We start from the raw sequence: 26,134 nt of genomic DNA on the forward strand, positions 1-26,134 counted from the left end.
GATCTTTTGGGAAAGGCCTGAACAACCTGAACTCTGATTAACACATCCACTCACACCTAACTCACTGTCATCAACATACATCAACTTGTAGCAGTTCTACAGCGGTCAGACAGATAAGAGGTTTTAGGTATTAGTTAGTATTACATTAACTGTCTTAGACAGGATGAAATAGATACCCTGAGGGATTATCCCTTTGGCCTTTGCAGTCGAGATAATCCTGAAACACACAGGGAAACATACTTTAATATACACGCCTGTCTCCAAAAGAGTCGGTATTCATTAGTATTAGCATTTCAGTATTTCTTCACATTCCATCTTCTGTGCTTTGTCTCTTTTTCCATGGGAATCAAGAGGCCGACATTTCTCACCACATGAAAAAAACATGTTAACAACTGCTCCACAGTGGATTAACCCACTTTTATACTGATTACTAAGAACCAGAGTTACATTGAAGAAATGTGCAGAGCAAGATTCGAAAAAAAAACAGCCCCAAACTACACAGAATGCCTGCAATTTACATATAAACGCAACATCTCTATGAACAGATAACATACACCCTCAAGTTACTGTATAAGAGTGACATCAGTTACATTCAACGTGGGCATTTTAACATATTCTACATTAAATTTATGATTTATTGTCTTAGAATGCAACACACAATGCTCTATTAGAAGATGTATAGAGGAGAGATATTAACATGGAGGCATATAAAATAATTCTTAAAAGTAACAATATTATGTGAAGTTCCTCTGATGCAGCAGTCATTTTCCATTTGAAATCAGTATTCACTGAAAAAGTCCAAATGCAAACAATCTGGAGTCCCACATTGTTGAGCTGAAGCTCAGGAAATGGAACTAAATACTACACTTCCCAGAATGCACCGGCAGCAGCAAAGAGGTGCTTGACACCTGATCAGTGATCACTGATTGAAAGCACCTGGGAAGTACTGGCGGAAGCTCAGTCAGTCAGCCAAACAATCTTCAGAAGAGAAAGACACGAGGAAAGAACAAAGAAGATCCAAGTCCACTCATGGATTCAGTCCAAAGACACCAATGGTTGGTGAAATGTTTATTTGCTTTTCTGGTGGTTTGAAATGTTTCTTGATATGGCCAAGTTTATGTTAACTGCTCACTGTGTGATTGGTTAATAAAAGCCTGCAGCATTTACTTCATTTTTATGTCAAATGAGTTTGAATTAAGATGTTTCATTTTGATTTTAAGTAAAGTAAAAATATAGAAAATATATATGTTCTGTTAAATGTTAAAACTTTACTAAACTTTACTAAAATGTTGGTTATTCTTTATTTGCTTTAAAAAGGTTTAAGTGATTGATTCATTTAAATGGTTAAGTGGGTAATATGTCAACTTTTTGGTTCTGTGTTTGATGGTGTGAAATTTGTTTCTGTCTTTAAAGGTTTACAACCTATTGAAATATCATGACCAACCAACTAAAAGGAAAATAAAAGTTTGAGTTGGAAATTTGAATTGAGTTGTCCTCATGTCCTTTGGAGGGAAAGAGAGGTGGACTTGACACACATGGATTATAATATCAAGAAATCCATCAATAATGACAAAGTGAATAAATTATACAATAAAACATTAAATATTTATTGAGAGAACTGGAGCACATTGGTTATACTTCTGCACCGACACACTGCTTTTTCATACTCTTTATATGCTGTATAGCCCACAACATGTGCTGTAATGTAAAGTGTTTTCCATTTACAGTATAGGTAAGATTCAAAACATGTAGAATTCATAAAGCCCCGGCATTACGCTAAAGCAATTTGTCCTAATGTCAAGAACTTCCAAGACAATTCAAATGTAGTCACAGTAAATGAGAAATTCACAGAGGCATGAAGTATATCATGATAGAATAGAATCTCAATACTCCTGAGCTCAAAAATGTTTGTTTGGGAAATTTTCAACATTTTCAATGAAGGCAACAGACATGGAGTAAATCATTTAGTCTGTGTATATCTACCACAACACTTGACATAATTTGATTAAACCATTTATTTAACATAGTAAACAAACACTGCGCATTATAAAATATTTAAATATGACTTCTAATTCTAAGGAAGTGTAATGCAGCAAGAGACCATCACAGCGAATGTTTAGGCTACCTTCCAGAAAGCGTCGAGTTATATAACAAACATTATCTGTTCTCCGCTGTGACTGGGTTTCATGTTGCAAACAAGGTGCCAGTGTAGTTTCTGGTTGTTTTCATACATGTTTAGCATTCACACAAGAATATTGCTGAACAAGAGATTTTTGACACAAGGCTTGTCAAAAATCTCATTATGTTTCAACAGAGATGTATTTAGCTTAATTATAAATGTTTGAAAACTGGATTGAAATTGAGTAATTAAATGACCCTCATATTTCCTGTCGTTGGATGCACTAACTGTCTTTTTGTCCCGCTAATAGCTGGTGTCCTTATTTGCGAGGACATTGCATCTGGTGGATAAACTACAGTGATCTTGCACACATGCAAATTGCAAACTAACCAAATACAACATTTCATCCCGCAGTGTATTTTCTTGCGTTGTTTTGACTGCAAAACACTTGATGACTTACTGAGACATACACAGCAAACAGTCCACAACAGCACCTGCTTATCGCCAAAGATCCACCAAACATATAACAAAATTAGACATTTAAAGTAAATAAATAAATAAATATGCAACTCAAATACTCTTAGAGCAAAACGTAATTAAATTAATAACTCAAAATTTCTTCATTTGATGGTATAACTTACATTAAAAAAATCTATTATATTATAAATACTTTTTGTGACAAGCCATCAGAGCTTTATTTAGTGAGTAATCATGTATTCAGAAACTAAACATGGCAACAACACATTGTCATTTCCACACAATGCCCATTATTGAGCTATCACATCTCATTGACAAATATCATGGGCCCTTTAGAAACGACCTTATCCCGTCTATCATAAATGACCGGTTTACCCAGATATGTCTGCGGTAAGCTGAAGCTTACTTGTGACTGGTTGATGCTAGCTTGTCTCTGCAGACCAAAATCACTCTTTGACTGATTGAAACTGTTCTGCCTGGAGAGACCAAAACCCTCCTCTGGCTGGTCGAAGCTGCTCTCGCTGTAGAGTCGCTGTCGCATTTCACTTGAACGTTTCCCAGAAGCACTCCTGGTCGGGTATCTCTGCCCAGTCTTGTACCAGCCCGTCTCTTTGAAGACAAACCAAATATTCCCAACCCAGAGCACCACATTAACAAAACCAAAAACCTGCAGGTGAAAACACAAAAACAGACAGGTGTAAATGGCTTGTTTTATCCAGTTTTGTGTCAGATTGTGTGTCTTAATACCTACCGCTGCTGTATTAAGACGTGACCAGAGAGGCTCCTCTGTAACTGAACATTTGTTTTCCTGAGCTCTGCAGGCAGACATGAGAAGAAGCACCTGTGTTGGGTTTGTGGCTGTCTTGATGTCAGAGAGAGCTTTGGCCCAACAACAACTGCTGACCAGCCACATGAAGGAGAAGATGACTGTCACAACAAAATCCTGCTCAGGACAAACATAAAGAGAAAAAAATCACACAAAGTATTACATTAAAACTAATTTATCTCATGTCATACAATTGCCTAATTAAAGCTCATTAAAGGGGTAATTGTTAAAATTTGAAGGTAAAAACTCACTGACCACGAGTGGGCCTCTGTTGTGCTTCAGGTACTTGTTCTGGTAGAAGACGTAGACAATTGTTGCCAGCAGTGAGTAGAGGAAAGCAAAAACACCCACAGTCACGAAAAACTGAGCAGCTGAGGAGAAGTCGCCATCCAGGAAAAGAATCTCTTCTCTTTTCACGTCGCACAAAGGAGCCTTGAAATGCACTTGATGTAATCTGCAGTACAGAAAGAGGAAGAGGGGAAAAAAACGTTTGTTGTCAAACTAACATGTGTAGTGTCACTTGAGCAGCTCACAGCCACTTTGGGGAGCACTTTCATTAGCATAGGCTTGTTGCTAAAAATGGAAGCTTTAAGAAACCCAGCTAAGAAATACTATGCTAAATACCTTCTTTCCCATAAGATCATAAGATGTACAAGGCTTTGAAGTGGCTGCCAAAGACAGACAAGCTGTTCTGCACCTTGGCTTTTCTATGTGACAAAAGCAAGAAAATCAAAGCAATATCTAAAATTAGAGGTTTACAAAAAAGTAAAGTGGGCAGCTGTCACTTTAAGAAGATCAAGGTTAAATCTGGACATATATTGTGGATTAACCATGTTTTCAGTGAAAGAGTTGCCATTTTATCATTACTTTATATATTTTATTTCATGTTACATCCTTTCTAACGTGCTGTACGGCATCAGTGAGTACAGCTCCTGTGTGACTGTAATGATACTGACTTAATTATTGGGTTATCTTGCAGAGGGTAAAGGGGTGGTGACTGTGGGTGGCTGGGTGTTCATTACACTACTGGGGTTGCATTAGAGCATGAGCTTGTGATGAATAAATAATTAAAAATGGGTTCCAAACAACTATAGTAACAATAGAGGTTACATTTTTGCAACATCTTCACACTGTGCAGGTTTAGCAATGTATGTAAAAAAAAAACAAAAACAAAAAAATCCACATTCAGTCAGCAATCTGGATAACTGTGCAGTTTATAGAGCTTATTTGTGTGAAATAAGTCAAACCAGGTGAACTGTTTATAAGACGCTTGCCCATCGCTGACAGTGATTCTGTAGCACGTGGAATGGAGGCGGTTGATTACGCTGCTGTACCACGAAACCAGAGAGTTCACAGTCACAAGCACATGCACATCATTCATCACCCAAATAAAATGTAAACTGTGACCCGTAAATAGGAGTCACTCAGTTAAACAAGGAGGTCAGTCTTTTAGTCCATATGTGCTGAGCTGAAACGTAAACTCAAATACTGTTCAGTCCACAGCCCAGTCCTAACATACATCGATTTTATAAAGATTGGGGAGCAATCTTTTCCGATAAACACTAAAGCAGCTTTACTTCTTTTTTTTATCGTGTCTCTGTACTTTACTTTTGAAAAATAAACTCATTAACATCTGTTAAAGGCTCAGTTTTCTGCATTGAACTGTAATTTCATTTAATCCATGATGACTGCATTCTAATTTTAGGGCAAAACCTGACACATGACAGTAATCTATATATAGCTCTTGTATATATTATACTTTGTGATACAACAAGGCTTGAAACATTTCAGTGGTGTTTACCCAACTTGTCATTGAATCACTAAGCAGTTTAGATGCCACATATTTACAGATGTGACAAAATGGTAACAAAATGCTGTAAAAAGACCACAACAGACCACCTACGGTTAACTCTTAACTGATAAGACTCAAGGTACAGTCATGTCTAATGATGCAGGGAAACATTTTAGACTCTAGGATGTCAAACTGGGTCGACTTCTTGCTCAGCTGTCCAGCTTCCTGACCTTAAATTGGTTGAGCTTCGAAAGAGAACAGCTCTTCTGCTCAGAGCCTGACAACACGGTCAAACAGAGACGCAGTTTCAAATCTTTTCTGTCTCTTCTTTGCAGTACGGAGAGAAGGAGCGCATCGAGGAGAGACTGACTGAAGGATGGAACATCAGTGCAAGGAGAAAGAAAAGCAGCATGTTGGCAGCATCGGATCTGAAGGCCACGATGGAAGAAGAGAAGGAGGACGAATATGAACAAGGTATATGATGCCTAAAGCTATCCTAATGTGCCTCAATTTGGAGGCTGAGATTACTTAAGCTATAGAAGTGAACATGTATGGACAATGACTAAAGGATATTAAAGCTTAATTTAAAACCTGAAGTTGTCACAAAATATTAAAACAAAAGAGAACAGGTTCTGACGGAGGACTCTTTATGTTTACATGAGTCACACTCACTAAGACCTCTTTTACATGTCAATATAATATTGGTTATTATTGCACATTGTGTGCGATCTACCGCAGAGGGGTCAGGTCACCACCCTCTGTCCCATTATCACCGGGGGTCAGACATAGCTACAGATTATGTTCTGTGTCTGGCTGGAAATGTGGAAGTTCTGTTCTGTGTTCTTAATGTTCTTATTCTGTTCTACCTGAGACAAGTGGTGAATTTCAGTTTGCCTTTGCTAAATATTATGAACAATTATATAAGGGTCCCTTGCAAGAATCAAAAAAAGAAAAAATAAATTATTTCTTTAAAAATCTTAAGTTGGCCATAGAGGAGTGAGACAGGGAGATTCTCTTTCCCCCATCCTCTTTGCTCTAAGTATTGAGCCTCTTGCCGAGGCCATACGGCAGGATGTTCAGACTGGGGGGGTTGAGGACGGTGTGGGGAGAATTCATGAAATATCCCTCTTCGCGGACGACATCTTGATTTTTATAAAACATCCTTTTACTTCAATACCTCAACTCATGCAGTGTTTAAAAGGTTATGGAGACATCTCTGGATATAAAATTAATCAAAATAAATCAGAGGCAATGATGATATCAGGAATGTGGCTCAATCAACTTAACAGGACAGTGTCATTTCACTGGTCTAAACAAGGTTTTGGATACTTGGGTATTGTTATAACACCTCAAACCACAAAACTGTTTGAAGCAAACTATAATAAACTGATTGAAAAAATAAGGAGCGATCTGACCCGCTGGGAAGTCCTCCCCCTATCTCTGTTTGGCAGAGTTGAAACTGTAAGGATGAATCTGCTTCCTCGTCTCCTTTTTATTCCAGTCGCTGCACATAAGAGTTCCAAGTTTCATTTTTACCATGTTAAACAAATTAATCTCTCAATTTATATGGCAACACAAGAGACCCAGAATTAGACTTAAAATATTGTATCTGGATAAAAATAAAGGAGGTCTGGCATTGCCGAATTTGAAATTTTTTTATTGGCCAACCCAGTTAGCAGCGATTGTAACTTGGATCAGCGGCGATGAGGAGGTAAAGTGGACTCAAATAGAACAAGATGAGGTTAAGGGTGTACCATTATCTGTCCTGCCCTTTCTAGATTTGAAACATATCAATAAAATGAAGATTGGAAATGAATGGATAAAACATACTATAAAGGTTTGGGCAGAAGTTAAAAAGATGCTTAAAGATAGTGGATCTATCTCTCGAGCTATGCCCATAGTGGGCAATGTTGATTTTCCACCTTCGATTTTAGATCATGGCTTTAGGAGATGGGCGGCTAAAGGTCTTACTATTTTTGATCAGTTATTTAAAGAAACACACTTGAAGTCCTTCACCAAACTCCAGGAACAATTTGACCTTCCCTCAAATGATTTTTATAGATATTTGCAAATTAGGCACTACGTTACAAATCATAAAGAAAAAGACCGAATTTGCAAAATTCCAAATAGTATAGAATATTAGAATATTTTATTACAATCTTGGAAAAACATTTCCCATCATGTAAACATGTTTCCCATTTGTACAAAAGACTTTCATCAGACTCTTGTGAGAATACTTATAATATTAAGGAGAAATGGGAGCTGGAATCTAATACCAAAATAGAAGACGAACTTTGGGATGAACTTTGTAACAATAGTCATAAAGGTATCAACGGTCAGCAGTGGAAAGAATTCGACTAGAAACTTAAAACCAGATTTTTTCATGCTCCTTTGGATATCTCAAATTTTGTTAAAGATTCCTCAGCAGTTTCGTGCTGGAGACAATGCGGTAAAATAGGAGACCACACACACATATTCTGGGATTGTCCAGTTATCTTTGAATACTGGAAAAATATTAAAGATGAAATGGAGAAAATTATGAAAAAAGAAATCCCTTCAAATGTACTGTTTTACTTACTTGGTGTTATACCGGTCGACCTTTTCAGTGCTGACCAAAGATATAGTCTGCATATTTTATTGTTGGTTGCTAAGAAAACTATAACAGCAAATTGGAAGAATGTTAAACCACCAACTGTGGCTGAGTGGAAGCAGAGGTTAAGACAGGTGTATCTTATGGAAAGAATGACTGCGTCACTACAGTTGAGAATGGACCTTTTTGATCGGAGGTGGAGCATGGTCGGAAACTACCTGATAATGTGAACTGTTTGGGTTGTTGAGGTGGTTCTTTGAGTAATGGAAACGGGCCCTGACACACGATGAATAGGTATGTGTGTGTGAATGTGTACATGTGTATATATGTAGGGGTATGTGTGTATATATGCGTGCATATATGTATATATATGTATGTGTACATATTGGTCTGTATGTTATTCTGTGTCTTTCTCTTTACCTTTGCAATGTAGAATGTATATCGGCTGTACATTTGCACCATATGCAGCAATATTTATGTATGCATTATGTTTTGTACCTTTTTTTTGTATTATATCACTGATCTTGTCTCAGTTAAAGTTATATGTTAAACTGGAAAAATAAAAATAAAAAGTTAAAAAAAAGTGGACATCGGCAACTAGTTATATTTGAAAATTATATAAAATGATCTAAAAAAAATTGTAACCGTTCGTGAGTTAACTGTCAAAGACTAAATGATATACATGGCTATACTTTAATTATCCAATGAAATAAAAGGTGAAATGTTAATTATTTGCCATTATTTTCAGTGAAACTACTCTGTGTCAGATGCTTAGGACTTCAAAACAACAGTCTTTGGTTAGACAAGATGTAAAAGAAATCACAGCTACTCTACCTGAAAGGATAGCCAAAATCAATGTTGATGCTGAGGTTGCTCTGCCTCCTGTCTGCACAGTCCACTTTAACCTGGAGGTGACCATAGTATCCTCCACATGTTGCAAAAGCACAGATGGCAAAAATCTATGAAAAGAAAGAAAAGTCATTAAAGGATCACCATCAGTTCAAAATTCAGTTATTTGGATTCAGCAAAAGCATTTTATTTCGATCAATGTGCGACAGTAGCTTCCTGCATTATGTACACACATCAATAAATGACACGACTGATTATTAGGATGTATAATTGGTTTGAAAACAAAACCTGAATAATTTAAAGGTTGGAAGACAACTAACAAAGCTGCACACTGTGCCCTGGAGGGAGGCCACAGCAGTACAGTGAGATCCAGTTTGTGGATGTGATTACACAAGTCTGGAGCCTGTCAGTGTTTAATCTTTATATTTTGCTTGATTGCATTTTTACGCAAAGATGGAGATCTTTAATTTGTGTCAGCAACTCTGAACTTTCTTTTAAACGTTGACAAACTGCTCTGTCGCCAAACCAGAAGCACAATTTATCAAAAGGGCTTTTCACTTGGCAAATCATGACATCAAAAACATCAAGATCAAATCTAGAAACATGTTGTGATTCGTCCATTGTAATTAGCACTACAAGTGAAGAGGAGCAGACGTCACTGTCACCAAACTAAAGAGATGAATGGAACTTACCGGAGCGAATATAACCATACACATTTAAAAATCGCAGAGCCCAACTCCACACGGTGCTGACAGCTCCAGTCATCAGGTTGAAATGTCACAGATGCAGACAGAAAAAGCAGAGCGACTCTTCCAGCGGAGGGGAGGGCTGACAGGAGGCGCCTTCCCCAAGGAGGAGATTTTCTGCTACGCTACATTTGGTCACAAGCGCTGCAATAAACTATAGATACCAAACTCACTTTAAAATGCAAACTCTTATATGGCTGTATTATTCTGACTATCAGATTCACTCTCTCTGCATTCACATATATTTTATGTTGACTGTGAGATAATACCCAAAATAAGGCTAGATTATAAACATGAAACAAGTGCAAATATCTGGGGCAGTGTTGTCATCATGAATTATTTCTTTGAACTAAATCTGGTGGCTGCACAGAGCTAATGGTCAAACATAAACCCCTGAGTTTGTGTTATAGTGTCATATTGTGCAACCTTAGTCTGATCAGACTTTGTACATTTGGATATTTTACTGCAGTAACAATGGGAACACATGCTGGTTGTTTCATCTGTCTCACATTTAGCTTGGTGCAGCCTGAAAATATAGAGAAGCCAAACAAATGAATTCAACTAATGAGTTTGTTTCTCTTCTCTTCTGAATTCATTTTGTGGACATGATGATGTATGGTAATATATTTAATCTAATACACAGTACTGCAAGCCACTTTCACAGCATAAGATGTGTTTCCATAGTTCAAACATGATTTATCATGCAAACTACTGGGATTTTTTCTCATGCTGTGATTGAAACTACTAACTGCAAAACTCATAACTGTGATTACTTAAGGCATGATTCCATTTTAATGTGCTTCATATGGAATATATGCATCATATTTGAAACTAAAAGCAACATCATACCGAGGTCTGATGAATATATTGAATGTATTTCCCTCAACAACATATCAATAGTTCTTAGGGTGGTCCAACACATGCTTTCATATGGCCTCTCTACAAATCAGCATTTTCTGCTGTGATACCAGCTTAAGAATAGAGCTCAGTGTGACTGAATAAAGGGAAAGGATTGCAGATTACATGTGACTGTGGATTGTAATCACTGAAGGATACTTTAATTACATTTCATTCACTAAGATCAGCTCATATTTAGGCCAATTGCTCCGTTATAAAAAGCTTCTTGCTGCCCTCTTTTGGTGATAAATGTGTATTACAGATTTATTTTTAAGCAAGGAGGAAAATGAGGTTGAGCACATAACCAAGTAAAATTAGTAACACACCAAACTGCAAGCTGGATTTAAGCGATTTAGTAAATCAGGTGATATTGCAGACGCTGCATCAGCACCCAGTTTGTACATCCGAGAAATATTTTATGTTCCTTCATTCTTATTCGTTCAAAATGTACTGACTGTGAACTGATTGTTTTTTTTTTCTGAACAATACAGCAGCATGAGTAAATTTAGATGAGAGAATGAACAAGTGGAGACCTGGGGATGGTGATAATACAGGAACTTCTTGAAATTTTTTGCTTTTTTTTTTCCAATTTAGGTTTCTTTTAAACCAGAGTTTGTTTCCAGCTTCATTTCTACAGGTGTCAAAGTAGTGCAGCTACTATAATCACACTTATCACCTCACCACTGCACTACACTTTTAACTGGTGCTTCAAGACACAGAAAAGCACCAATTAATGGAGGAAGTAATATAAGACAAGCAACAACTGTTAAAAAACTGGATTTTCAACAAAAAAAAAATGAGCATAAATTGGAAAAGTAAACAAAAGATACATGGTAAAATAATTCAGAATGAAATTTAGATTACAAGATCAATACAAAAAAAATTATAAAAAAATGTTAGAAAATGAGAATTACATTATATAGCACTGGCTTATTGAACTGATTTAACTGCACAGTACAACAGCTGTTTTGAATGCCAGCTTATTGTTGCTGTGTGTCACAGAGCTTTAATTTCTTGAGGTAAAAAGGCCTCTGAACTTTATTTATCTTTGTGGTTAAGTTGGACATTTGATTTATTGTAAAGCTGCTCTAGATTTGACATCAATAGCCTTTGCAGTTTTACTGAAATAGACTGTGATTTAAATATGTCTTAAAATACCCTATAAATTACTGGAATATATACAGCAGTAAATGGGCCACTAGATTCTTGAAAGTCAGTCATCAACAACCGCAGCGACCGATTTAGGATTGAAACACCAACAATAATGCCTTATAAAAGTCATTAGAAGTCTGTCTTGAGGAGTTATTTGAAAGTGACTTTGATTGTCTAATTCCCTCAGGCAGGATTTTGGCATTAATGATAAAGTGATCAATCACATTTAGTTCTGTTTACTGAAAAACAGCCAGAAAAAAGTCTTTGCCAGAGGACGTCTGGCTGCTATGAGCTGAAAAGGTCTGAAAGGCAGAAAAAAATAGACTTTGAGTGTGTTTAGAAATCTCTCAAAAATCACTTCGAAAAGTGACAAATACCCAGAATGAGAAGGTAAAGACAGATATCATGAAGGGCTGATGGTAACATTAAAGTAAAAACAGAGGCGGATGTAGCAGTCTAGATGAGAATAGACAGGAAAACCACTCTCCAGTCAAAGATAGGCATAGTTACTTTCTTTCTCCTATTTTGTCAGTTATTCTCAGCTGAAAGAATGAGAACTGTCTGCATTGTGTTCATTTAAACGTATATTCCAACCTTCAATTAGTTTTGAAATCCTGACTAAATGAGACAGTGGCGCTGTGGAGATATAACAGCATTGCATATCTATTGTACTTGACTTGTCAGACAATTTTGTAACATCCAGGTCTTTTGGCTGCATGGACCTCTCACGAAGGTTGCCAGGAGTGTGCTGCACTAGATGTGAGGTATCTCTGGATATCATCAGTATGAGTGCAGAGAGGTGCAGTGTGTACCATAAAGAAGTGAAACCAAAGAGAAATATGTAGTTTTAAAAAAAAACATCACACATGTAGTAGAGATAGAGATTGTTGGTGAATCTTGCTGGGCTTACATAGAATATTCTGTTTAGTCGTGTTGCATCAGGTATACCACAGTGTGTCTACACGGACAACAACATTTGTCAGTGGCGGTGGAAGAAAAAATTGTGATTTTTTTTTTTTTTACTACAGAACATGCCAGAAGCAGCAATACAACTCCATTAAATGTAAAAGTTGTACATTTAAAATAACACAAGTAAAAGTGCAGAGTTATTGGCAAAAACATTTAGTATTATGTAGAATAGTTAGTGTTTTATTGTTACATTAGTATAAATGATTAGAATTGATGTCACTTTTCACTTCCATATTATTAGTATTATTTAGAAAAAAGCACTTTGGTGGGCAATACCTGAATCGTATCTCATCTTTGTCATAGTCTATTTGCTGGGTTATGACATTAGCATGCCTGCTACTGTTGTGGTTGGTCAAGCTGTAGCTAAGTTTACCTTCTTCATATACTCTTCTGTTTTATATGCCATTTGTAGCAAGACATACACAAACAGTAGCCAATCTATATTCCTCTGAAATGCTGTGGAGTAGAAGTATAAAGAGCCACAAAATCGATGTAGACCTTAGTTCAAGTGGACTACCTTTAAAGGCCTGTTTGTGGGATTTAGTGGCAGCTAGTGGTGATTTTGTGGATTCCAACCAACTAAATTCCCATCACCTCACCTCCCCTTCACAGTATAGTTAGAGAGCCTATGGCTGCTGCTAAAAATGTGAAAAACATCAAAGGCCCTCTCAGCAGACACATGGTGGGACTCTGTGGAGGAACCTGCTGTCTCTGCAGATACACAGGGCTCATGGTAAGCCAACAAGAACACAGCAGTTCTTATTTTTTCAGTGACTATACACTAATGAAATCACAATTGTGAATAATGTATTCCACTTCTGTCGATTACCCTAAATCCTACATACTGGACATGCAACTTCAAATACAGTAGTTCAATAAGTGCAGTTAATTACCTTTAGTGACTGGATTAATCCAAGCACCTCAGTGATTACAAAAATCCCTCATTATTGAGCGTAGATGTCATCTTAGTCCACAATCCTCTGAGGAGCAGTCACGCTTTGTTGCCAGTAGCAACCACCGCTGACAGTTCTGTCGCTCTGACAGACTTCCATCCAGCCTTTTGTCAGATCTGCAACCAAGAAAAGGCTGACAAGCATCTTTTATTTCCTCCCCAAATGTCCTTGCCGGATGACTATTTACAGTTACTTGTCATATGAAAGCTGTTTTGTAGTGCACTCTTTTCTTATAGAGGAAATTCGCTGCTGGAAAGTGAGTTATGCCATAAAACAAGGGCGTCCGTGACAACGTGAAATGATTTCTGAAACTAGAACATGACAGAGGAAACAGAGAGAAGTGGCTGCATTGGTTTCTACTGTGATCTACAACCACCACGATGCATCACAGTTTGTGTCTTCCAACTGCGTAGCCCAGGCTGCTGCTAGTGAAATAACTTATCTCGGCCTTTAATTAAGTTTTCCTATGATAGATTCACTGCTAGCGAAGCTTGTCAGTGGCCTTTTTAATACAAGACATGATGGCATTTCTTGAGCACAAGTGTGAATGTTGAAATCAGAAGTCTGGATTCAGCTGTTCTAGCTGTGAGAAAATACAGATGGCTGATGGTCTTGTCCACATTGACTTTAAACTTGACATTTGGGGATTTAAGTGAAATGTCTCAGCATCAAGGTGAACAAATGAACTGAAATGTCTGTATTTGTGCTTCTGTAGCCACATTGTGATCAAGTGACTGATCATCTTCTTGTTCTGTGATTGCTTGTTTATTTGTATCATTTAATTTGAATTGTTCAATAATGTTGTCACAGTTTGACATTTGCCTTGTGACTTTAACGGTCTTCTGCTGAAAACATTTCCAGGCATATTTTGCTAACTACACACATGGTGAGATTCAGAAACACAATGATGGCCACATTATTACCACAGGTGTGGGATTACACTGATTCTACTGTAATGTACTCTTTATTCTTTACTCATATAATCACAGTTATATTCACATTCATTCCTATTTGCACTTGTTCTTGCATAAATGGAGTTATGTTTAAGAAGCAAGCTGTGTAGTTTCTTAGGATTGTAGAAGTTAGATTGTGGTGTTTAATCATTCAGCCAATTAAAATATCAAAAAATGTATTGTGCAGTTTTCACTCATTTGCTACTAACTGAGACTAATCTTATTAGTGATGTAGTCAAACATTTGCTTTGTTTGCAGCCTCTGTTATTTCAACATCATTACTTTTATGCCCTTGGATCACTCATCCAACAGAGGGCAGTGCTTAGCCGTGCTGATTGAGGAGAAAATCTCAAGCTGCAGTGATGAGCTTCTCCTACTTTCTCACTGCATTTGATCTTTCTTCTCGCTCCGCAACTCAGTTGGCAAACACGTCTTCCGTATGCACAATAAGCTAAATATACTGCAGCTCATCTACGGTTGTGTACACTGGTTGGATAAATTGTGCTCTCCACTTGATGAGAGGATTGTGCTGGTCTAACAGCTGTAGGGTTTTTTCGTCATGTTAAAGTGGTGAGGCTCCAGCCTCTCGCTGCATTATTAATGAATCTTTTTCTGGCATCATCTCTCCTCTCTACCCTGAAAAGTGTGGGAGGAAGAGACAAGCATAAATCTGCTGCTTGTCATGAGGCCTCCACCTATCACTGAACAAACAGCATACTATACACACATACTGTCCGATGAGTTGATGCATATTTGTGTCCTTTTTTTCTGCAGAGGTTCTATCTGGATCATGGAAAAATACAAAATAAAACCTAAATTAACGCTCAGTAATTGCAATACTGCATAATTTTTAAAACGGTATTTCGTGTTAATGGCATCTGTATTTTTTGCTGCCAGAAAAGAAAGAAAAGGATTAATCTGATGAACTGAAAGACTCTTTCAGACCTGCTGGGATGTCACCTCAAATGTACTGCAAGACTGATAGCAAGAAGGGAACATGAAAAAAATGAAAATTGCATTTTCTATTTTTTACCATGGGGGGCAGGCATGGAAGACTGCGTTATGTAAAGGGATTTGCAGATTGTTAATTTCTTCTACATGGGTTTCTTCTTTCTCCAAAAAGCCATGTACATGCCATTTCCATTTTAAACTGGTAACCATTCTAGAAAATGGTTAACAGAACGAAAAAAAAGCAGCAGCTTGATCTTAAATATCTTAAAATGCCACTTTGCACAGATGTAAATAGATTCCTGGTAAAAATGTTGAGCGTCATCATTTGCTGGGTGTGAAGTCCTTTCTGAGACGGCTATAGTAGCTGCAATGCTGACACTGACCCTATTCCATCAATCTCACATTAAAAACGCTCCCAGCATTTAAATATTTCAAAGAGCTCCAGAGAAGCTCTGAGCCTCTGTGAGTGTGTATGGGTCCTTTTCCTTCTACTTTTTTTTTTTTTTTTTTTCTAATGCGGTTGAAGTCAGAGCTTATTGCTGATGACTAAACACCAAGCTGATGTCTGTAAGGAGGAATATACTGCAGATCTGACTGACATGAGCTCAAGTGCACAAGATAAACCTGTAATGGTAAAAATAATTGCGCTTCTCCTGCATCACTTACACTTTGGCAGTCTTTGAGAATATATACTCAATAAAATAAACATGCTATGCACATACACAGAACAGCAAGGATGGGGTATAAATAGGGAGAAGTCAGTGAGGAAAGTCATGAATATATTATCATGTAGTTAGTCTGTGATGTTTCAGCTGTGCAGCGCTGTCTGGTGCATCACTGTGGGCTTTACATATGCTGTCTGTGTCAAGTCTCCTAAGACAGCCACATGACAGAGTGACTAAAGACACAATTGTGCACATGTTAAAGCAAAAAAACGTGACTCTGGAGTGCTTTTATTGGTTCTCTTTGTGAGGGTATGATTTCACATTTTCCTTGGCATGTGTTCCTGTGTTCTTTATAGGTTTTAATAGCTCTTTGATGCATGCTCTCAACATTTAAAATAAAATGTGACAAAGAAAAAGAAAACACTCAGACTGGCATCAGGTGTGATGATAAAGTCAGCCACGTCCTCGTGGAGTACGACTATAATTAATAATTAATTTCTAGGTTAGGGTCAAGGGAAGTTCATATGATTCATTTCATCTCCTCTAATCATAGCCTCACTGTAGAAGCTGGTAAAAAATAAAATCTCGACAAGCAGTCATTTTATTTTTCTCCAGGTTGAACAAAGCTATCTAGTGTTTTTCCCCTCAGGATTAATTCGACAGACCTGTCAATATTCATGAGTAAAAAATTTTTTAAAAAGTCAATATGTTGCTTTCAAGTGGTCATGGAAGAGCACATCACCTTAAATTTTCTAAACACTACTCCAGAAGTCATGACCTTGTTAAGAGCAGTTGAGAAAATGATATCACCACAAGGTCAGTTTAGCAGGTGTTCTGGCGTTTTCAAGCCATGCCAAATGATTTGCATCAGAAGGAGTTTGCCTCATGTTCAAAAGCACTTTAAAGCTGTTTTGGCTGCTTTTTTTGTGGGTGGCTGTGGTTCAGGTGGTAGAACAAGGTTGTCCAGTAATCACAAAGGTTTGCATCCTCTTCATGCTGAAGCGTCCTTGGGCAAGACACTGAACTTAAAGTTGCTCCGATGGCAGACAAGCACCTTGCATGCCAGCCCTGTGGACATTGTTGAGTGAAGGTGTGTGGAAAAGCATGAATGGGGAACATCGTAGAGTGCTTTGAGTGCCACTAAGGTAGAAAAGCACTACATAAGTGCAGACCATTTCCATATATTCAACATTTCTATGCTAACAATAGATCACAGGGCTACTTGTGTGTGACAAACCCGCAGAGAATTGTGGCCTGACTCTGTAGTTCTTGACTTTGAGCTCATAGTTTTAGTTTTCCAGCTCATAGCTTCACTGTTCAGTTCTGATCACAGAGCTGCTGACAGGAAAAAAGGTCCTCAAGAGATGATCCAACAACTTCAGTAATTTCACCAAATGAACAGAAGTATTTGTTTATCTCCAAGTGACAAAAACCTGTAGCAACTTTAGTAAATCCAAAGGTGAAAGCCCTTCATTAGCAGTTTTGCACTTTTTAAGGTCAACAATGAATCTCAAGCTTTGGTGCTTCAACAGCTGCACAAATTTTTAATTTTTTTTTTACCACAGGTTAATCAAAAGCTCTGTGGAAGAGCTACTACCTGGATGCTGTGGTGAGACTTATTTAAAATGTATGTACATTAGTCTTGAAAGTGATAATCCCATATGAACTGAAAGCATACATGTTTTGCTAAAAACACAAACAACATTTTAGCCGTAGTTGCATGACAGAAGAGTAAAATTTTCTTCTCCACACTGGCCTTTGTGTTGTAGTACCCTAAAGAACATCAACATTTAATGTGTACACACTCAAGCTGAAGTAGAAGAGTGGAGCAAAGAACATCAGTCAATTATTAATGTTTAAATGGTTTGAGAAATCTGTCGCTGAGGTTAGTGCTAGACCTCTCCAAGAGATCTCAGGAGCAGAAAAGTGAAGGGAGTCTGCAAACCTCCTCACCCAACAAGAACTGACTGTGGCCTGTGGAGGACCTAATGAGCTCAGGATGACAGCAAACACAGGCAACCTTCACGCTCGGTATCCATGAGGACAGACTGTGTGAGCAGAACCTAAAGTCAGTGGCCCCAACGTCAGGGCAACAGGAGATCCACTAGAGAAAAAGTGAATATGAGGAGTCCTTGAAAGCATGGCTACCTGCAGGGAATTTGCTGGTCAGATGCATAAAGAACATCTGGAGTAGCAGCTCGTCAGTCCAGCTGTCAGATTCTATTTAATCTGAGAGGTGAAGTGGGCAGGCCTGCTCATCCTCTGCACATGCTGAGTTCACAGTGTTACAGTAAAGCTGTCATGCGTTCTGGCACTGTAAGTATTATGGAAGTGGGGGAGGTAAACACACTGCAGGGTCAGACGGGTGGCGAGTGGTACGAAAAGATGGTTTTAGTGGCTATACCCGAGAGGAAAAGTGTTCTCTAATCACCATGGGGTTTGTAGCTCTGTTTACATTCACCAGACCTCCCGAGAGCTGGTTGGTCAACACCGAGCGACGACATGACTATCAATTGGTTTTAGACCTTGGAAACAGTAGCTGAAAAAAAACAAGTCTTACTTAATCCTTGTTTCAGAGCTTTAAACTGAATTAAATGTAGACATTCAAGATATCATCTGCACTGTTCTATCATATTTACACAGCTCAATATTTTAACATATTTAACATGCAGATATGATTCTTTTTATAATATAAACATTTAATTCTCCCGTTACAATAACAGAACCTATTGATGGTTGGTTATAGCATCAAATGCGCACAACATTCATGAAATTAAACACACTAAATGGAATTCAGTCATCTCTATATTTAACTCATGCTCCTTCTACTGTGATCTATCAACAGCACTAGTCACTGATTACAACAGAGACTAACGCTGGTCATGAATTTCAATTATCTCTGGTGCCCAATCTAATACAGCTTTAGATAGGGCATTAGAATCAAGCATTTCCATCAAAAAATGTTGGTCAAAACTGGTGTCCCTGACTATGGGGGGTGTTACAGCAAGAAATTTGGCACCATTTTGATAAAACATAAGCAAAAGCCATATTCACCATGAAGTAATTCCCAAAGAAATTACCCCAACTTCCGCACCATAATGTTCAGCTCTCAAACCTGTTGAAGTGCGAACCAGTTCTGGAAATTTACCAAGCCAGAACTGTCTGTGCACCAGCAGAGAGACAAATGGCACAAATGTGAAAAAGACAAATAGCACTACATTTATTGTTCCAAACCTGGGAGTGAGATAAATCTGATGGGTCACAGGATGATAAACAAGATAGAAGAACATAAAACATATTCCCGCTGCACAACTTCTTTTTATTTCCTCAGACATTTTTAATCTTACTTTTACCTCTCCAGGTCTCAGAAACTAATTTCAAATCTGTGAAGGAAAAAATACTTTTTGGTGCAACTGCTTGACGTTCACAGAAAGATGCCTATGTGAGCAGATTTTATTTTTCTCTAAAAGGTCAAAATCCAAAAAAAGTTTGGAAGCCACGGCATCAAGGGCAAATCATTTCTTCAGACAACTCAAGAGAACAACACGAAAGGAAGAATGTAAACGCAAAAAGCGAGTTTGACTTACAAAAAGCAGGTTCAAGGCTACAAAAAACAGGTAGACCAACAAAGCACAGGGAGCAGACTGAGGCAGAATGTAGACTACTGTACAGGCAAGGTTAATAATAATAATAATTTTTTAAAAAGCTGTAAAGTTAAAGCAGTAAGTGCAAACGCAACCAGGCAGAAGAGTAGAGGTTAGATGGGGGTGTTTATACTGCAGAGGCTGATGAGCAGAATGTAATGGTGAGCAGAAGGGAGGGGAGATCAGGTGGATGAGGAGGCGGAGAAAGCAGAGCAGGTCTGAAGAAACATGAGAGTGGATTAAAAGGAATACAACAACCAGAGTGAATGAACAAAGATATCAGTGAGAAAACCACTAAACTGTGACAAAGTAGAGGAAGAATTGTTAGATGCAACATTGGTAAGTCCAGTCAGGTATGACAGAAGGGTCCGTGTATTTATCTGGTAATTGGATTTTCCGTTCTGAAACGGGTATTGAAAAAAAAAAAACCGAGTGGTTATTTGATTTTCGTTTTAAAATAAAAAAATTAAAATTGAAATACAAGGCGGTTTTCCTTTTCATGATCAGAAAGGGATATACGAAATTTTAAAAATGCTTTGATTTTCATTTTATATTTAGAATAACAAAAAAATAAAATCAGTAAGACAGAAACGAAAAAGTCAGTTTTTTTTTCATCTTCTGAGACCGGAAGTGGTCATCAGCAAGCGTGGAGCCAAACGACAACAAGATTCTCAGAGGGCGGAGCCAGAGAGCAGTGATTGGTCAGACTGACTGAGAGGCAGAGAGCAGTGATTGGTCAGACCATAGAGCATAGAGCTAGCGTATCTAGTCTGCTATATATAGCTATGGTCGGCACGTCTGGTAGCATCTCTGGCTGCTGTTGACCTTGTTTTGGAGTAAAACACGGTAAGAAGATAAATACTTCTAACCAGTAGCGTTGTTTTGTTGTACGTTAAGTCAGCAACTTGTGAAGAGTTGTGTTTTGTCGTGTTTGAGCAGTTGGTCCGGACGCGTTAGCTAGCTAAGCGGCTAAGTTAGCTAGCTAAGCGGCTAAGTTAGCTAGCGGGCTAATTAACACAGGTGGCTAACTTACCGCTGAACACCTGTGTCAGTTGCTGCTGCAGCTGTCCTCATTATTAGAATTACCTTCTCAACCTGTATTTCTCTGCTGTGTATTTTAGCCTTTAAAAAAGTTATTTTACTTTAAGGTTAACTGAAACCCATTCAGCTGCACTGAAGTTTAACATTCAGCTGGTTTGAATTAAACCGCGCTTAACTTAACATTGTGCAACATTACCTCTGTGAATCTCCATAATTTCATTAAATTCCTTCTCTCTTCCACTGCTCAAGTTCAATCTAGTATATAAAATGACATTAATAGTGAATAAACTAACAACCAGCCATTGTATTTATTTATTACTGCATGTATTTGTAGTAAAACATGAGATGAAACATCCTACTTTTGGATCTAGAACTACACAAGCTGTTCATTTTCAGTCACCTGACGAGTTAAACTCCCCTTTTTATGTGAGGTTGAAGCAGAAAGTCTGAGTTAACAAAGAAAGTTGTTCATAATTTGCGATACCTGTTATCTCTGACTGAGGCTTTAGTTTTTGTTGAGCTGATTTACACGTAGAAACTTTGTCCAGGAAGATTTCTCAGTAGCTCAGAGGACAGGCTGCTTTTTACACAACCTTGTAAGAGAATGTCCGTCAATGCTTTCAGCAGAATTTAGAAACGCAACACTTCCTAAACAGATATTTTGAGGCTGTGGGGTTGAACGTTTGAGAGTATATCAGTGTGTTTGTTTGTGGTCTTTCTGTTTCTAGGTGGAAGCTGAATTAGTGAGGATGACTCCGGCTCCTGTCATCTCTAAGCTCCTCACACATCTTTACCTGCACATGAGGAAAATCACTCCTGTAGAATGCAGGTATGTTTGTCATTATTATAAAAAGATGTTGCCTGGTGACCTGTCAGAAACCCATTATACAGAGTCAGCCAAAATAATGTTTACACACATCAGGAAAAGAAAAACTTGCATAAATATTTCAATACCAAATTTATTCAGACATCAACAGATTAATAAAAGTTATCTTTGGCCTCTACAATTACAAGAGGTGCTCAAAGTGGTGGCCACTGGCTTCCAGACATTTCTGTTGTGTTGTAGACGTCACTTGTTGATGCTGCATTCATGAGGGTAAAGCCGTCTGTTGGGAAAACATCGTAGAACAGGACACACAGTTATTGTGATTTGATCAAACTTTGAAAGAGGAATCTATATGTGTAGAAGTACTTATACAAATGAAATATCTGTAAAAGTTTTCCTTTTCCTGATGTGTGTGTACATTATTTTGTCTGACTGAACTTAATGAGAACAAAACTGTCATTTAATTGTTGCTTTGAAAGCTTCTTTAGTGAAAACCAGCTGGTGTTCTGCTTTGAAACAAACTGCTGTTGAGGTCTGTGTTTTTAGGTTTAACCCCACAGTTTCTGAATGAACTGATAGTTTGTTTTTTTTTCCTGATCAATGTGGACGTTATAATTGATGGTAACATTTACTGATCATATAATCAGCATGACAATATAACAGTATAACATTCTGACCACCTGACTAATACTGTGTTGGTCCCTTTATGCTGCTAAAACTCCTCTGACCCAGTGGTTCATCAGAACCTCTGGGGATCCTGTGGAATCTGTGGATCCTGTGGGTTGCAGGGTGGGTCCTACCTAGACCAGGCTGATCCTGGACCATCCCACAGATGCTCAATCAGATCTGGATGTGGGGAGTGTGGAACCCAGGTGAACAGCTTAGCTCTGTCGTGTTCCTCGGACCACTCCTGTAGTAGCAGTTCCAGTTTGTCCTGCTGAGGGAGGCAGCTGGCATCAAGGACTGCTGTTGCCATGGAGACTAGGGGGTTGTTTGTCCTGCAGTGTTTAGGTGGTGGTACATGTCAAACATCCACATGAACGTCAAGGTTTCCCAGCAGAACGTTACATTAGAACAAGATGATGGATGTTGTTCTCTTCAGCTGTCAGTGGTCAGAATGTTGTGGCTGATCGGTGGATCTGTCTGCCTTTACTCTGACATCCAGAGTTATACAAAAGTGTAGTATGTGTGCAGTGCAGAAGAGATTTACTTTATTGTATGCGTTTTTTTGTTTTTTAAGGGAGAGCATTTTTTCTTATCCACCTGAAGAAGACCTAATCTTTCCCTTCAAAGGATAGTTAAATGTTACTACGGCTTCCATAGTGGTCCCATCAGAGAAAATCATATCCATATACAGATTTTTATTAATTCCAGGACTGGTTCAGTAACAATTATAATAATAACTACATCAGATAATTCTTGGTCGCAGTTGGAATTTTGCAGCCTGAGAGATGGTTGAGAAGGTTTGCAGTTCTTGTTTTAGCAAAATATGTTATAATAGAAGATCTTTATTGTCATTGTACATGAAATTCTCTGCAAACCAGCAAAGTGCATCAGTCTGAGGTATCTAAAAATAAATAAGTAAAGAAAAATGCTTCTAAAGCCAATAATAAACAGAATATTTTGAGGGAATATTCTAAAAAGGAAAGAAAAGCTCCATTCTCACTCCTCTCAGGATAAACTGTCATTAAAATTGACTTTAAATTTAGCTTCAACATGAGATAAAAACATTTACTTTCATTACTGATGTTGTCAAGTTTTAATAAAGTTCATGCTACTTTTATAAAATGATGAAAGTGAATAAATTGTATTTCTGTGATCTGTGTTTGATTTCTGTCTTTTCTCCTGTCATCCAGATGTTCAGAGGGAGATGATGCCACATCTGGTCCAGCTGATGGAAGGTCTTGAAGTTCTCTGACTGGCCTCGACTGAAGATGGTCGTCTCACTGGATTTAAGGTTCAGATGCTCAGTAACAAACTCCACCAATGAGCCAACAGGGAAGCTTTAGGTTTATTAAATGTTGCTATGAAGGTTTCGCTGTTTTTCTTTGTGAATGCAATGTGCTCCAACTGAAACTTGAATTAGAACTTAGAAGTAAATCCTTCCATCTGAAAGTATTTAGTTGCATCAATAACCTCATAACATTCTAATTTTTATTCCAGTCTTGGTTGGAAATGGAATCTCTGTATTGATTCAGGTAAAAACTGAACTTCACAGCATGTTGGAGCAAAACAACCAGATGAAAACTGTGATGGTGTTGGATTGTCAGACCGTAATGTTGCAGCTCAAAGCAGCTTTTCTAGCTCAGTTCATTCTGACATTCAGCTATGAATCAACACAGCAGATGGTGATCCATGCTGTGGAAGTCTCACATCTCCTGATTTAATGCAGCTGCTTTGCACTTTTTACACTGTTTATTCACCAACACTTTATTTAATAAAAGTCCCATCTAGTTTTTATGAGGAATGTGATGTTTTAATTTCTCTGTGAATAACTGCAGTCTAATGTAACAGCTGGAGTTGTAACATCTGTCCTGATATTGATCATGAAGTATTGATCAGAATACTTATGATTAGCAGTCATTCCTGAAGTTTTACATTCAAATCTTTACTTGTGTTGTGAACTTTGGTAAGAAGCAGAAACTTTTGCGTTGCCATGGATACATGAGTGTTAAATTCTGTCCATGTTTCCATTTTGGGAAATGCAGTCCAGTTCCAGAATGTGGAGAAATTTAGTCTCACAATCACAGACAACAAATATTATCTGAAAGTCGGGTTATTGTTGTTTATCAGCACAATACAAAAAGATTAATGTTAGAAATATTCCAGTTAAGACTCTAGAATATCATGATTTATGTAAATATACCTCCAATAATATGAATGTTCAGGTTAAGATTGTACAGTGATATTTATTATGCAAGTTTAGCTGATTAAAGTTTATGACTCTGCACTAAAATATTATTTATTATTTAAATTGACATCATTATTATAATATTTAGGGTCAGACCCTACAGTATTGAGATTAAGAAATCAAATATTCTATAAAATGTAAATACACTGAACTCATTTGAATATATTTAAGTGAGACTCTACAATATTATTTGACACAAATCTATCTAAATCAGAATTTTAATAATTTTCACGCCAAACATTTACTGGACTGATTTAAACATTAAAATCACTCCTTTCTAATCCTCTGCTGTACGTTCAAACCTGAGGCCTTAAATAGAAACACACAAGTATCTGATTGAAAGAACTTCTGCAGAGTCCTGGTTCCAGAACATGATGATAGAATTATAGACAAACTTTAACAAAAGCTGCCTGAGAGTTTACAGGTTTTTATGTTAGATTTCTTCAGTAATTTAGTGAGAGTTATCAGCAGAAATCAAGTGTTCATTTGATGAACTTCATTTCCTAAAACATCCAGAATTGGAGCTCATATCTTTGGCAGTTGTAAAGTTTCTGCTCCTTTAAAGTTCACAACACAATGAATGAATTCCTAAAACACTCTCAATGCTGGAGAGCATTTGATGCTGAAGCAGTGACCAGTTTTTCTGTTTCTTCTCTGGAGATGCACAATGACGGACGTCTGCAGAGACAGAGAAAGAGTCTCACCACATCCTGACATGAGGAAAAAGACTACAATGAGAAAACCTATCAGACAGCAGACGGCATGCATTCAAGGTGAGCTCTGAACATTTGATCTGGAACAGGAATTCAATAACGGCAGCATGAGCTTCATTTCAGTCTGTAGCTGCTGAATTCATGGATGAATCATCTGGCACTAGAGAGGAAGACCATCAAACATCCACGTCAGCTGATGGAGGTCCAAGAGTCTCACCAAACAAACAACCTACAGAGTGAAGACCTCAAATCTGATTGGACGGCCTCCTATTCAGCCACATGTTGGAACAAATGCCTCTAAGCTGATTTGTTTTCTAAAATAAATCTAGTTTGAGTCCTAATCTATGCCTGTGTGTTTGCTTCTTGACACTGCTGTTAACAGTTTAGGCTGTTAGATTGTTCCAGATAAGACAAGTACAAGATTCTTCAGAGCCGGGTCCTAATGTTTTTTGAGCAACACACCATACTATGACGTTTTTACAATGATGGTTCTACTATGGAACCAGTTTGACATGTTCAGGTGTTCTTTGTGTGAAAACTCAGAGATTTGAGGGATCAGAAGATGGTTTTCAACTTTCTTTGTTAACTTTCTGCTTCAACTTTAAACTAAATTTCCTTCACTAAGCCAGCCCTCTGGACTCCCAGTAAGCTGTGTTCCTATTGGCTGTCCAGGTGGCTGCTTGGTGTTATCAGGAACACCTGAGCAGCTCAGTGTCTTCCTGCTTTATTTAGCTGCAGGCAAACATTTCCTCTGCTTCTCTTCACCACTGAACTGGGTTTGGCTCTGTTGCTTTAGGTTGTTCTTTAGGCGTTGGCTTGCAGCTTCCAGCAGTAAACTCGTCTTTAATGTGTTTCTTGGTGTGTTTTAGGGCTTTGTACTGGATAGTTGTCTTGGTAAATGTGGTTCTTTAGCCACAGTTAGCACATGGTGCTAATGTGTGCAGTGATTAGTGGATTTGGTACAGCTGAGTTGTGTCTTTATCTTGGTTGTGGTGAGTCTTTAGAGGTTTTTGGTCAGACACATTCTGTATTCTTGTGAACCAACGTTGGTTGTCCAGAA

General features: G+C 37.9%; 1 protein-coding gene and 1 long non-coding RNA gene across 3 annotated transcripts; one reads left to right on the forward strand and one right to left on the reverse strand.

Moving 5' to 3' along the window:
• Window positions 1-1,055: 1,055 nt before the first annotated feature.
• On the reverse strand, window positions 1,056-9,481 carry synprb (synaptoporin b). Its single transcript, XM_023280333.3, has 5 exons — window positions 9,346-9,481; window positions 8,639-8,763; window positions 3,678-3,876; window positions 3,348-3,539; window positions 1,056-3,263 (listed from the first exon to the last, which is right to left on the reverse strand). Exons 1-5 carry the CDS (start codon window positions 9,367-9,369, stop codon window positions 2,898-2,900), a joined length of 906 nt encoding a protein of 301 aa, XP_023136101.1. The 5' UTR covers window positions 9,370-9,481; the 3' UTR covers window positions 1,056-2,897.
• A 10,811-nt stretch (window positions 9,482-20,292) lies between these two features.
• On the forward strand, window positions 20,293-25,415 carry LOC129348880 (uncharacterized). Of its 2 annotated transcripts, XR_008601613.1 has the most exons (4): window positions 20,293-20,429; window positions 21,353-21,453; window positions 23,307-25,134; window positions 25,198-25,415. It is a non-coding gene; the product is annotated as an uncharacterized LOC129348880 (long non-coding RNA). The 2 variants fall into 2 exon arrangements; XR_008601614.1 differs by having other exon boundaries at window positions 23,307-25,415.
• Window positions 25,416-26,134: the final 719 nt, after the last annotated feature.

This window comes from Amphiprion ocellaris, chromosome 5, assembly GCF_022539595.1.
Source record: "Amphiprion ocellaris isolate individual 3 ecotype Okinawa chromosome 5, ASM2253959v1, whole genome shotgun sequence".
NCBI lineage: Eukaryota > Metazoa > Chordata > Actinopteri > Pomacentridae > Amphiprion > Amphiprion ocellaris.